The following is a 15,080-nucleotide window of genomic DNA, read 5'->3' on the forward strand; positions in this document are numbered from 1 at the left end:
TTTTACTTTATTTTCATATTGGTGGGAATATGAAAATTCCCAATACTTAATCTAATTTGTGAGTGGGAAATTTCCCTCCCACACTCAAATAGTAAAATTTTGTTAATTTTTTATATTTTAAGTATTACAACTCCTTTTTTACCTTTGACTGTAGTGTAAATGTGCCAAAATTTTGTGGAAAATTTCTCTCCATTTAAAAATGGTGAAATTTTGATTATTTTTCATTTTTTGAGTATTACCACTACTTTTTTATATTAGCTGTAGAGAAAAATAGACCATTATCTACAGCTTTGTATTCGACTGGAGTCTAATATAGACCTAAAAAAAGGTGACCGTAGTCTGTATTCAAAAACTCCATTAAAAGGCTAAACTGGAGTTAAAAAAAAAAAAACTGTAGTTGTATCCCATATTTCTGGTAGTGAATGTAAAACTACCTTTGCACCAAACTAGGACATACTAAAAATATGTTTTGGTTTAATGTAGTGGAATATAATTACATTTCTAAGAATCTCATTAATATAATGCATTTCCAAAAAATCTACTCAATGAAGGATTAAATGGATAAATGATTTCGTAGCAGATAGATACTTGTAATGATATAAACAATTCTTTTAGAAGAAATGATAGCCTAACTTCTATTTATCAAGTACTCTAATATGTTGTGGGCGGGATATCAAGTATCTACTAGAGTGTCAAAGAAGCGATCTCAATTAATTGTTAGCTATTAAAAAAATGATTCATTCCCAAAGCAAAACATGCGAGAACGTGACAATTGAAAATTGATATTAATTGAACTGTTCAGACTTCAGACCCAATCAGTCCAAGGCCACATACATAACCCTTTTATTTTCATGTGTGCAGTTAATTTCCGACTTCAAAATAGAGATTCAGTCTGTTTCGTCTTTCTTTTCCCCCTCACACACTAAACAAACCAAAAAAAAAAAAAGAATTCTCTCGGCTTAATTTATTTATTGAGATTGCTTTGTTGCTGTTTTTTTTTTTTTTTTTTTTTTTTTTTTTTTTTATAAATCTAGTCTTCAATTTTGTAAGAGAGTGAATGAGAAAGAATGATTATATCAAAGCCAATATCGTTGGATCATGAAGATAATTCACATGGTGATATAAAGGGTTCTACTTTTTTCAAAGCAATTCTAGCACGCCCGGGATCGGATCTCATGACAATACAGGTAAGCCTATTAACCTTACACATCTATTTTAATTATGATTTTTTATTTACATTTTAAGTTTTGAGGCAAAAAAAAAAAAAAAAATCTTTTCCCTTCTCTAATTTTTTTTTTTTTTTTTATTTTATTGAATACACAATACAGGTACCTCCTCAGTTAAATATGCCAAAGTCAGCGTTGCAGTTTTATGGAGAGCAAGTATACGCATTCAAAGAAAATATGCTGAGAAAATGCAATACTGGAGAGAGTCCTATGGAGAGGCTAATAGGCGTATTAGGATGGAGTATTTCTAATAGACGCCCATGGTTTTTCTCTCAGGGTACTCCTTATGTTCCCATTCTTGGTGAGACTCATCACGTCTCTCATGGATCCCTCAATGTTCTTCTGGAGGAGGTACTTTCATTATTATTGATGATTTGTAAATATATTAGAAAATAAAACGTCGGAAACACAAATATTCGAAAAATAAATAATTTTTTTTTTAAACGAAACCTAGCATATCGATTCCTAGACAGTTTTCTTAAACCGTTATTGCTCTCCCTCGTGATGCTAATATCAATGAACAATTGTTTCACATGTTACATCGACGTTGAGATAAACTACACACTACAGTATTTGTCTCTGGCAAACAAGAACAACTCCCAGAATATCACCATTGTACAAGAAGAAAAAAAAAGGACCAAGAGATGGGAGAGTTTCCAGCTCTAATTCCATGTAGAATTAGAACCTGCCGTCCAATTTTATAGGTGATGCAAAATTGGTTATAACGTTCAGCCATCAGATAACTGGGGCCTTGGGAGATAAATAAAAGAAGGGCCTTTAGAATAATATTCAAATTTAATAATATTACTAAATAGAGTAAGAATTTTTTCTAATCTCCTTTTCTTATTAATTTTTTCATATCACTTATTGATATTTCATATTAGTCATATCTAATAACTTGTGTTTATGATAAAATTCAGTTTCAAAATTAATTTATTAACTACTAATACATTTGCAAAAACAAAAAAAGAAACCAAAATGTATAAACATAAATATAAAACTAGAAGATAATGTAATAAACAAATTATTATCCTTTAAAGTATAATTTTTTAGTTGTGCTTCTTTTGGCTTTTGTTTTAGGATTGTAAACTTGAATAGAACTAAGAAGAGAAAGAGGGATTAGAATTCAAAGGAGGCAAATAACAATTTTAGAAAAAAATCCTTTGTAGTTATTAAAATTGGTATTCTTAATCTTAACACTGGATAACTTCTAGTTCATATAATGTTATTTTTAATATTCTTAACATTGGAAAACTTTCTACCTATAAAATATATGAAGGTTCTACAACTTTAAGGTGTATTGACGTTATTACTTTTAGAAGAAATAACAGCATAAATATCTAATGTTTGCAAAAACATACACTTAGATACTCTTTTTTTTGCGGCAAAAATACATAATATTGAGTTTCTGTTACACTTGCACCATTAAATAAAATTAGTTAACTTTTATAGAAATACACGTTACAGCTTCAGATTAAACACGATTTAATATATTTTTTCTTAAAATTAATTAAATAGGAATAATTTTATTTTTATAATAAAAAATTAATTAAAAATGACTTTATACTATAATTAAACATTAATGATATTATTAAAATGATTATATTTTGTAAAACTAAGCAAGCATTGATGATATCTTTTTTTTTTTAGAAAAAATGCTTAATTACTATTTTTAATGTTATAAACGATTTAATATTTATGCACCTCATTAAAATTAATAAATAAATATTAAATTATTTAAAAAAATGCTTGATTAATTTTTTTAATATTTTTATAATATCATTAATGAAATTATTAAAAATAATTTAATATTTATTTCTTAAAATTAGTCAAGCATTATTAATAAAAAATTTAGAAAAATGATTAATTAATTTTTTAAATAATAAAAACATTTTTAACAATATCATTAATGCTTAATTATAATATTAAAGTCTTTTAAATTATTTTTTTGTTATAAAAATAATATTACTAACACTTAATTAATTTTAAGAGAAAAAAATACTTAATTCTGTTAATGATATTATTGAAAATATTTTAATATTATAAACTTAAAATTAGTCAAGCATTATTAATAAAAAATTTAGAAAAATGATTAATTAATTTTTTAAATAATAAAAACATTTTTAACAGTATTATTAATGCTTAATTATAATATTAAAGTCTTTTAAATTAATTTTTTGTTATAAAAATAATATTACTAACACTTAATTAATTTGAAGAGAAAAAAAATACTTAATTGTGTTTAATTTGAGGTAGCACGTGTATTTCTGTCAAATTTAACTGATTTTGTTTACTGGTGCTATAGAAATCTAACATTAGGTATTTAAGCTTATATTTTATAAAATATTAATTATCGGGAAAATGACACATATATACCTTGTGTTTTAGTGAAATGTCGAGTTTAACAGTTAGTTTTCAAAAATGTCGAGTTCATATCATATGTTTAACTAAAATGACGAAATTATACCCTGAAATAGACAACAGTGTCACGAATCTTCTTTTTATGAAAGATTTATTGACTTTTCATTGACGTTGACTATAATATTTATATGTAAACAACAATTATTTTTATTCATTCATACCATATATATAATTTATTTAAAACTAAAATATAAACAATTGTCTCTTAATCGTGACGAACACAGAAAGAGCAAATGGGTAAAAATCGACAGTTGATAGTTATCAAAATCACATATTCAAACAGAGAATCCATGATTCAGAGTTGCAATTCGAACACAGAATGAAGTCATCTCTTGGGAGATATGAATTTATTTATTTAATTTCAATTTAAGGCTATTTTTATTTCAAAATTTTGGATTTAGAAGTTAGGGTACTTGTTTGAATTTGATTCGGTTTTTCTTATATAAGAGTTAATATCAATGAAAGTGAGATTTATGACACTGTTATCCATTTTATGGTATAATTTCATCTTTTTAGCTAAACATATGGTATAAGCTCGACATTTTTGAAAATCAAAGGTTAAACTCGATATTTTATTAAAAAACAGGGTATATATATATGTTATTTTCTCTTAATTATTTATATCGACATTTCCTCTTACGTTTATTAGCTGAGCACATATCACAAGAGAAATTTCATTAATTGGGCTTAATAATCCATTAAATATCAAGATTAGACCCTAATGTTTAAAAATATCTGAATATGGACTTTTGGCCCAAAATCGGACAAAAATACCCCTGATTCAAAAAACCCATATTTTTCTCTCATTTTCAAATGATTTTCATCACAATTCTTTTTCATGTTCGAATTGGTTGCGCTAGGATTAGAATTTTCGGTGGTCGATTTTGAGAGTTTCACATTGTATCTCATCGTACGGCATCGTATCACATCGTACGACATCGTACAGCATCGTATGTGTTCAATTTCGATTTTGAGGGTTTCACATTGTATCTCATCCTACGGCATCGTATCGCATCGTACGACATCGTACAACATCGTACGACATCTTGTATATCAAATATTCAATGACTCACGTGATTCAATAACTTCAAGCTACCTAATATAGTAAAAATTATAATTACGAGTAAATTATAGATATACCTAGTACTCTCACGATTTCTTCTAAGTGTGTGGGTCGTGAATTACTCAGAACTATAGTCAATCTACTTACCATATAGGCTAAGACAGGTCTTATATAAACGATCAAGTGCATGAGACTTCCATCTCTTTAGTATTGAATTTGTATGATGATTTATATTTATTCTTATACAAGTAGTGGCTTATGTCTAGCATAGTTCAAAAAAGTTTCATAATTTTTAAACTTGAAATTTTATCAATATAGTGGATAGTGAGGCTTATTAAAGACATGCATGTTCATTGGATGTTCGTGTAGTTTTGATACCCCATATTACACCGATTAGTATTGTATCTTTCATATAAAAACATAAGAGTTTAATCGGTCTCTTGAGGACTTAATTATGTGATGATTGCTTCTACGACAATGAATATGTCACCAATGTATATAAATACAAAATTACATAGTCACTTTCAATATTTTTAAGAGATTTGTAACTGGGTCATTTTAAACATGTGATTTTTTATCTAGCCTACGTTTGACAATTTTTTAGGGATAGAGCCAAATGGATTATGTGGTAATAATTAAGGTCTGATTTGTCATTATTTATTAACAAATTCGTCACTTTCTCTCTCCTATTTTTTTCAATTTTTTTTTTTTGCATCAAAACTTCAAAAATTCGTATCTTTGTCATACGAACTCGAAATTGAGTGAATTCAGATCCTACAAATTGGTGGCGTCGAGATATTCAAAAATAGACTCATTGTGTTTGATGAAAAATTATGTTTAATGCATCGTATTTATGTTTCCATTTATTTTTTTGATAATTTCAAAAAAAATTAGTTATTTCCATATTTAAGGTAGTAACGTGATTTTTCTACATCTATGGTATTAAACATGATTTTTCATCAAACACAATGGATCTATTTTTTAAGATCTCTGCGTCACGAATCCGTAGGATTTGGAATCACTCAATTTCGAGTTCATATGAGATATATATATATATATATATATATATATATATATATATATATGGTTTTTTGAAGTTTTTATGTAAAAAAGTGTAGGAAAAAAACAGGAGAGAGAAAATGACGAATTTGTTAATAAATAAGGGCAAATTAGATCTTAATTATTGCCACATAAACCTGTTGGTTATTTTCTTAAAAAGTTGTAAAACGTAGACTAAAAACAAATTTCATAATTTCATTTTGGTTATTTTGCTACACTGCCCTATTAATGTATATACATTTGTCATATTCGTTGATTTGAAGCCGCTTAACATCTTTACATGGATACATTTGCCACACTCATTTATTTTGAAGCCAATTTGACATCATAACATTTATACATTTCTCAAGATAGTGCTTTGGGGCTTTTTTAAGACCATGGAGCGATTTGAGTAATTTGCATGCTTTTCTTTCTTGTCCTAGGACAACACACCCCTCAAAATGATCAATATGCATTCATAGATGTCTCCGTTAAGGAAAGTTGCCCTTATATACATGCGATGAATTTAATAATTGCACATATAGTGGCAATTGATACTGTCACTCTCGTCGATGCAAATATCATCGCGAGAGAATACTATCAACACAATAAAGTTCCAATTTTCGTCTATAAATTTTAGTTACAAGTCTCACGTTGTGTTGATCAATTGCGTCATCCATTTATTTTGGTGAAGATTCACTCAGAGTCAAGTGTTGTACTCACAGGGAAAATTAAGATTCTACAATGGTTCATCGTTGTAAAACTTGAGTTTCTGCACCGATTTTCCCGAACTTTTGTAGAAACCCAATTTAATTCTACAATAATTTTTTGGACCATTGTAAAGTACTATTCTACAACTTTTCAAATGAACCGTTGTAAGTTTTTGGCATCTCGCTACAGCAGCGACGACGTTTACACAACGGTAGGAGTCGACCATTGTGTAAACTAAGCAATCTCGTTGTGGCGAGCGGTTTATAATGTTGACATTGTGCATAGTAATGGGTTGTGCATAAAATGCATCAAACGGTTCAACATATTCAATGTCAAGGTCACTTCGCATAATTTTTTTATCGTATTAAGTTTAATTTTGAAGTTGATGTATGTCCAAAAAAAAAAACTGTTGTACGTTAGGAAAAAATTGATTTGTAGTATTGAAAGTACAAATTGAGAGATGTGCGTATTTATATTTTATATTTGAAATTACTGAATCTGCGCAACTGTTGCAGAAAGTGTTTGTAACAGAAAGTGCGACAGTTGCTGAAATTTAGAGAAACAACAGATTAACGATATGAGTGCGGAAATAATAAATAGACACCAGAGTTGGTAACCCAGTTCGGCAATCCGTGCCTACGTCTGGAGGGCCTTTGCCCGGTGGAAAGCAGTTTACTATGATAACGTGGTACAATAAGGATTTACACTCAACGACTCCCTCGCTAGCTACCCAACCTACGTCTATCCTCTTCAACAGCAACTTAGGCTCCCCCTAAGTACGAGATCCCCTCGATTCCCACAGAAAATCTCTCCCGAGACTTCTAAACGTGTTTCCCAACAAAAACAATTGAAAAACCTAACCTCTAGCTTCTAATACAATCACCCGTATATAGGCAACAAAACAGAGGTAAAAGACACCTTAAAAGCTTGAACACAGATCGTTCAAAGCTCAGCTAAACACTCAAGTAAATCTCTCAAAAGGCGTGAGTGTAGAAGGTGAGGTGATGACCTATTTATATGAGAAAACTAGGTCAACACGAATCTTGAAGTCGGATTAGGAAGACCAGCCCATTATCTCATTAATCCACGCTGGAATCCTTCTTCAAGTCGGAGTAGCGAAGCCCAAAAGTCAATGGGCCGAGACTGTTATACAGGACTGTTACAACACAAACTGCGACACTTGTGACCGAAAATTGTAACAAAGCCCAACGCTATCCGATAATATATTCCACGATTCTATATTATTTTGCCAACATTAAATCGCCAATTAATGTAACAACAATCTCCCCCTTTGGCGTTTAAAGGCAAAACAGAATCGTACCTGTGACACTTGTGACGATGACGACGACGACGAAGCTTCAACACCATTAGCAGAGTCACCAAGAGTCACATAATCTCCCCCTTTTTGCCATAAACATACCTCCAAATTTGAACAACCACCAAACAACAATCTTCTCCCCCTGAAAATGATGCATCATCGTAGATCTCGTTTCATGTCGAAAAGAAGATATCACGGCGTCGGAGAAAACACGACCCAAGCTCAATACAAAAGCTTCTAGCTCAATGAGTGTAGAAAAGAGGCGCTCATGGTGGTGCAAATCTACTCCGAATGTGGAGAAAAACATTGGTTCATCGGAGAAGAAACCAAAAAATTTCGGAATAAATCGCAACTACTCCGACCAGCGTTGCCAAACACGAGTTTCGGAATTCGTTAACCGTTGGATCGTCACGAAATTTGTACACCATGGTCGTAACACATAAAGGTACATTCTGAACGGTGGAGATTGGATTCTGAGACGTTTAAGTCTGTCTGCCGAGTGATAAACCAGAACAGTAAAATCTGGAAATCTGCAACTTTTTTTTTTTTTTTTTTTTTTTTTTTTTTCGAATTTCGACTTTCTTTCCCTTTCTTTTTTTTTCTTTTTTTTTTGAATTTCGACTTTTGACTTTTTTTTTCGAACTTTGACTTCGATTTTTTTTTTTTTTTTTTTTTTTTTGAGGAGCTCAATAAAAATGTATTCGAGCATTAATTTTCCATATTCATACTCGAATACACGTCGATGATAGATCACGAATCATTCACACAAAGACCCACGACAGGCCTAAGTGATTCGAACTTTGAATCTTCTTTCGTGAGAATATCTGCAAGTTGTTGTTCCGGAGCAACATCCTCTTTTATGAAGTTACCGCATATGATAGATTGCTCGTCTTTGGTCGGGACTTTCAGAGGAGTACACGCACCGCGAATTTGTGGATCTTTGACTTTCCAAACTTTTTTCATGGCAAGAGGGTTTGACCTTGAACGTCTTTGCTTTTTCAGATCTTTCAGGAGCTTGTAACACCAGGGTTTAATATGACCCTTCTTGGCACAGTAATGACAAACCCAAGATTTTTGGCTTACCTTCGCAGGTGTTGCATAAACTGTTGTAACAGTTGTTGAGCCAGCATCTTCATTCTGAGAATTTATGCTCGGGACGAATGTAGTCTTAGAGCTGGATGCTCCTCCTCTCTGATAGCCTAGACCATGATGATCGCCACTGGTTTTACCTATACACAAAATTTCATCAAGTTTTGACGTTCCAGAATTGAGCATTCTAATATTTTTCTTCAAGAGAGTTATTTCAGAAAGAAACTTATCTTGTTGAGATCTTTCAGATTTCAATTCTTCATTTAAGGAGGCAACAGAGGCAAGGAGTTCATCCTTTTCTTTTGAAGCGGTGGCAATCTTCTCATAAAGCCTTTGATTAAGACTAACAACCTCATTCCACTTGCTGTAGAGAAGTCCATAAGCCTTGGTAACAGACTCAAGTGTTAATTCTTCTTCATCTTCTTCGTTGCTGCTGACTTCAGAGTCGCTGTTGTAGAAAACGTCACTAACACAACCTGCGACAGTGTTGCATGGCTTCAAATTGTCTTGAGAATCACGGGCAGTAAAAGCAAGGAAGTTGTCAATAATGTCTTCCTCTTCTGAATCTTCATCACTCCAAGTACGGGTGTTGTAGCTTTTGTTACGCTTCTTGAGGGTGTTGGCACATTCTGCTTGGATATGACCGAATCCATGACATTCTCGACATTGAATCCCCTTAGCTTTGACATTCAGATCTGTGGAAATTTCGTTGGCGTTGGATCTGTTTTGGGAACTGTCAGAGACAGTTTCTGAAACACTTCTGCAAGTGTTGTTGTTCATCCTCTTCATGAATTTGCCAAAGTTCTTAGCCAGAAGAGAGATAGTCCTAGCCAACTCTTCATCTTCAGTAAGGCCGTGGTTGTTGTCGAGGTTAGCTTTCAATGCAATTCCATGAGTCTTCGGCTCGGGATTGTGGTGCTCATCGTTCATCTCAAAGGTTCTGAGGGAACCCATTAACTCTTCCAGCTTCATCGTGGATATGTCTTTAGCCTCTTCAATGGCAGTGACTTTGTAGATGAACCGCTTCGGAAGCGACCGTAGAACTTTTCTGACAAGTTTTTCCTCAGACATTTTTTCACCAAGGGCAAACGATTCATTAGACAAGTCACAAAGTCTAGAATTGAATTCACTAATCGTTTCATCTTCTGTCATTCTTAAGTTCTCAAATTTAGTAGTCAAAAGCTGGAGACGAGACATTCGTACCGTATCAGTTCCTTCATGAGTGACTTGAAGGATATTCCATGCGTCTTTGGCCACTTCACATGTAGAAATCAGCTTGAATGTGTTGGGGTCGACGGCAGCCATGATCGCATTAAGAGCTTTAGAGTTACCGCTTGCCAGTTTATCTTCATTCACAGACCAATCAACTTCAGGTTTCAAAACAGTCTCTCCGGCATCATCGGTGGTGGTGGGGTGCTTCCAGCCAGTGAGGATGGCTCTCCAAGCTTTCTCGTCTAGTGCTTTTAAGAAGGCTTTCATCCGAGCTTTCCAATACGAGTAGTTTCCACCGTCGAGGAGGGGCGGACGGCCAATAGATGCACCTTCTCTCATGAACTCCATCTCTAAATAAACAGATCAGTAACACTACGGATCACACTCAACAGGACTGAGTGAACCGCTCTGATACCAATTGAAATTACTGAATCTGCGCAACTGTTGCAGAAAGTGTTTGTAACAGAAAGTGCGACAGTTGCTGAAATTTAGAGAAACAACAGATTAACGATATGAGTGCGGAAATAATAAATAGACACCAGAGTTGGTAACCCAGTTCGGCAATCCGTGCCTACGTCTGGAGGGCCTTTGCCCGGTGGAAAGCAGTTTACTATGATAACGTGGTACAATAAGGATTTACACTCAACGACTCCCTCGCTAGCTACCCAACCTACGTCTATCCTCTTCAACAGCAACTTAGGCTCCCCCTAAGTACGAGATCCCCTCGATTCCCACAGAAAATCTCTCCCGAGACTTCTAAACGTGTTTCCCAACAAAAACAATTGAAAAACCTAACCTCTAGCTTCTAATACAATCACCCGTATATAGGCAACAAAACAGAGGTAAAAGACACCTTAAAAGCTTGAACACAGATCGTTCAAAGCTCAGCTAAACACTCAAGTAAATCTCTCAAAAGGCGTGAGTGTAGAAGGTGAGGTGATGACCTATTTATATGAGAAAACTAGGTCAACACGAATCTTGAAGTCGGATTAGGAAGACCAGCCCATTATCTCATTAATCCACGCTGGAATCCTTCTTCAAGTCGGAGTAGCAAAGCCCAAAAGTCAATGGGCCGAGACTGTTATACAGGACTGTTACAACACAAACTGCGACACTTGTGACCGAAAATTGTAACAAAGCCCAACGCTATCCGATAATATATTCCACGATTCTATATTATTTTGCCAACATTAAATCGCCAATTAATGTAACAACAATATTTAAATATGTTTTCTAGTATAGAATGTGCTTTCTATTATTAGATATATTTTTAAAAGCAAGTTCACGTGGAAACCGTGATTATTATCTCAAATGTAGGCCTACTCAAATGCATTAGTCAAAACATATTTTTGTTTCCAAAATATATAATTTTGAATTAAGTTGCCGTATTTAAAACCTGGGCTGGGCCCTTGTAATTTTGTTTTGCCAGGTTTCACATCATCCTCCGGTCATAGCTCTCCATGCAACTGACGAAAAAGAAAATATTGAGTTACAAATATGCCAACATCCAGTCCCAAAATATTACGGTACGTAAGATTTTTCAATAGTTTAGTTTTTTCATTATACTATCATAGGTTATCTAGTCTTATATTAAAAATAATTTGTTTTTTCGTCTCTAATCTGTTATTTGATATATGTTATACCCTTCTGTTAACTAGTTTAACTAATTCAATATTATTTGTTAAATTTGATATGTTAATTTATTTAATGTACTCGATACATTTAGTTTAACTACTTTAAAAAATTCAGAACAAATATATGCCTTGTAGTTGACAAAGGAAAACAAATACGAGGATATAAATACAAATAAGAGATGTAATAGTATGCATGCAGAATATTCTCTATTTGGTGTTTAAGAATCTATTAAGTTGTAGATGAGTTGCTATTTAATTCGATTTTACTCTAAAATATTTTAAACAAAATACAATATTATGAGATGATCCCAAAATTATGGCAATTTTATAAACAAATTTTATGAAAAATCATTATTTGATTTTATTCCAAAATTATGACCTCTCTCCCTCTCTCTCTCTCCCTCTCTCTCTCTCTCTCTCTCTCTACACACACGCACGCACGCACGCACGCGCGCGCGAATAATTGGTTCACTTTTGTTCTTCATGTTTATTTTATTTTGTCATTTTTATTTTTTAATGTTTAGGGTTTAGTACTTTAAATTGAATAAATGTTTAGAGTTTCGGGATTTATATTAAATATATGTTATTTACGAAATCAAGTGGTATGTGAAGTTAAAAATATGATTTCGAGATTTTTTTTTTTTTTTTTTTTAAGTTTTTTCAATAAGTTCCTAGATGCCAATAGATCTTCAAAGAATCCCAGAATTTCTTTAAAGATTTATGACATGTTTGTGAATAAATTCTTAGACTAATTTTTTTTTTCAAAAGAGTACGTTAATTTTCTTGAAGATTATTAACATGATCGCCAATAAATTGCTAGATGTCAATGAATCTTCAAAAAATCTATGATTTTTCTTTGATTTTTTTTATTGACATGTTTGTCAATAAATTTATGGAAGTCAATAAATCTAGTAGTTTTTGGAATTTTTTTATGATCTAAAATCTGTACAAAGTAATTTATAATTTGAAATTTAGAAAATTAACATTCCGGGTGTATTTTAAACGTCAATTTTGATTTAATGAGAAGAGGTTAATGAAAATGAGAAAAGAGAATGAAAAGAAAAATAAGGTTAAAAATGTAAATTTTACAAAATGGTTAATCATAATTTTAGAATAAAATACAATTAATTAAATTTGGTCCAAATTTTTTTAAATGATCATAGTTTTGATATGATCCAATGTTTTGGTGGAGATGGCCTTAGTTGTAGATTTCATGTATTATCGGAGCACCATAACCTCCAACCTTTAGACCTGTAAATCATTCACTCATTTATTCATTAGTTTTTTTATATATAATCAACCAAGAAACAAGAATATATAATGTGTTACTGATATAAGCTTGAAAATATGAATGAATTGTAAAACTATTTTAAAGTATAAAGTAGGGCATGGAAAACTAATTCTTATTCTATATTTTATTTTTTATAGGTACTTCAATAGAGATTCAATTTTTTGGGAAAAGACGATTGAAGCTTTTAAACTATGGAGAAACTTATGTAATAAACTCCCCAAAACATGTGCTTAAATATTTTCCTCTGCCCAAAATTGAATACGGAGGGACTGAAAAAATTAAATGCCACGAGACGGGGCTCGAAGCAGAGGTATCGTATGGAGGAAGATCCTTTTTGGGTATCGGAGGAAATTCAAGATTGATCAAGGGAAAGATCTCCATTTCAGATTCTCCTTCAAAACCTCTTTTCGAGATAAATGGTCACTGGGATAGGTGAGCTTACTATAATTCAAATAAAAACATACATTTTGTAAACAAAAGGGCTGAGTCAGAAATTGCGGTCAGGGGGCAAGTATTTCTAAAAACAAATCAGGCAAAAGTATATAAGTTTAGATTAATAATATAAAAATTGGAAAAATTTAAGGCAATTTTCAAAAGTTCAGATAGGTATTTACCTGCTTGGTCATTTGCTCGACAACGACAATACATACACACGCATATATATATATATATGAACATCTTTTGGTGCTCATTATTAAGTTACTAGCTCCACATGAATACTATATCTTGGCTCTGTAGACAAGTGGCCTTATTTACGTATATAAGTTGCGATATAGCCACCCTTTAATAAATAGCGAGTAAATATTCACAGGATATAATTGGAATACTCAAAGTGCCCAAAAGATGCCCCATCATAAAAAAAAAAAATAGCTATTTACTCAAAATTTACAAAAAATGGCTAATTATCAATTTCCTATCTGTAGGCTTAGCTACTTAAAATTTGTATATCTTAATGCAGAGTTGTCACGTTGAAAGATCTTAATAGTGGCGAGGCTAGAGTTATATACAATGCAAAAGAAGTAATTTCAGGGCTTCAAACTCCAACCGTCAAGGATTCAAAGGTGAAATTCGTTATATGCATGCACGTTACCCTGACTAGAGCATGTAACTTACAATCTAAATTTACACAATAATCTGTCGACCATGTTAACTAATGTGGCCTAGATTTAAACTTCCATGTAAATTTTGTGCTTGTTTGATTAATTATCCTTAATCAAACATTAAAATCGTTACAGGGTGTTCTGTCGAGCGAGTCAGTCGTTGTGTGGCATGAATTGACACAAGGAATCGTCGAAAGAGACTGGAAAAAAGCTGAAGAAGGAAAAAAGTCAATCGAGAAAAATCAAAGAGAAATGGCTCGCGAGAGAAAATCAAGAAGCGAGACTTGGGATCCAATACATTTTGCTACATCTTATTGCAAAGAAAAAGGATGGGATTGCTCACCCTTGCAAAGCCTTGTTCCTGTGGCTCCCATTGTTGTTCCAATCACTGATTGATCCTTGGTGATTGATTTTTATTTTGATCTAGAATGAAAGACTCTTAAAATTTGGCAAATATGTTGATTTTGGAAAAAGATTCAATTATTAATATTGTAGTTTAATGTAAGTTTTTTGTTGAAATCTAGCTCGTCAGTTCCCTCCTTCGTCACCTCGCTAGCCTGTTATCTCACCTAAGCCACCTCGCCTAAGCTTCACATCGTCACGCCATCACTTCGCCTTTCTCCTGACAGGCGTATCTCGGGAACCATCACTTCTTGAAACTCATCTCACTTGGGAAAAATGTTGCATTTATTTGTCATTCTATTTTCTATGTCTTGTTCTCTGTGTAATATTTATTATTCTCTATTTCCTAAACGTAATTATTACACATATTTATTACACTCTCATGTATCTAGTCTATTCTAATGTATCCACCATATGAATAAATAGGTGATACAATTTCATATAAAAAACAAGAAATAACATTCAAAGTCTCGGAACACTCTCTCTAATTTCTGACTCTTTCCTCTTTATTTCTACATGGTATCAGAGCCCAGAAATTCAATCATCATGAACTCCTTTGAAAACTCATCCGCCCT

At 32.4% G+C, this 15,080-nt stretch overlaps 1 protein-coding gene across 1 annotated transcript; it reads left to right on the plus strand.

The window, feature by feature from the left end:
- The first annotated feature begins 1,067 nt into the window (after positions 1 to 1,067).
- On the plus strand, positions 1,068 to 14,771 carry LOC149390912 (oxysterol-binding protein-related protein 4B-like). Its single transcript, XM_089621096.1, has 6 exons — positions 1,068 to 1,187; positions 1,329 to 1,577; positions 11,508 to 11,604; positions 13,141 to 13,435; positions 13,962 to 14,064; positions 14,239 to 14,771. Exons 1-6 carry the CDS (start codon positions 1,068 to 1,070, stop codon positions 14,497 to 14,499), a joined length of 1,125 nt encoding a protein of 374 aa, XP_089477222.1. The 3' UTR covers positions 14,500 to 14,771.
- The last annotated feature ends 309 nt before the right edge of the window (positions 14,772 to 15,080 follow it).

The sequence above is a fragment of the Urtica dioica genome, chromosome 7 (genome assembly GCF_054948205.1).
Source record: "Urtica dioica subsp. dioica isolate 48M chromosome 7, U.dioica_male_clone48M_v1_H2, whole genome shotgun sequence".
Lineage (NCBI taxonomy): Eukaryota > Viridiplantae > Streptophyta > Magnoliopsida > Rosales > Urticaceae > Urtica > Urtica dioica.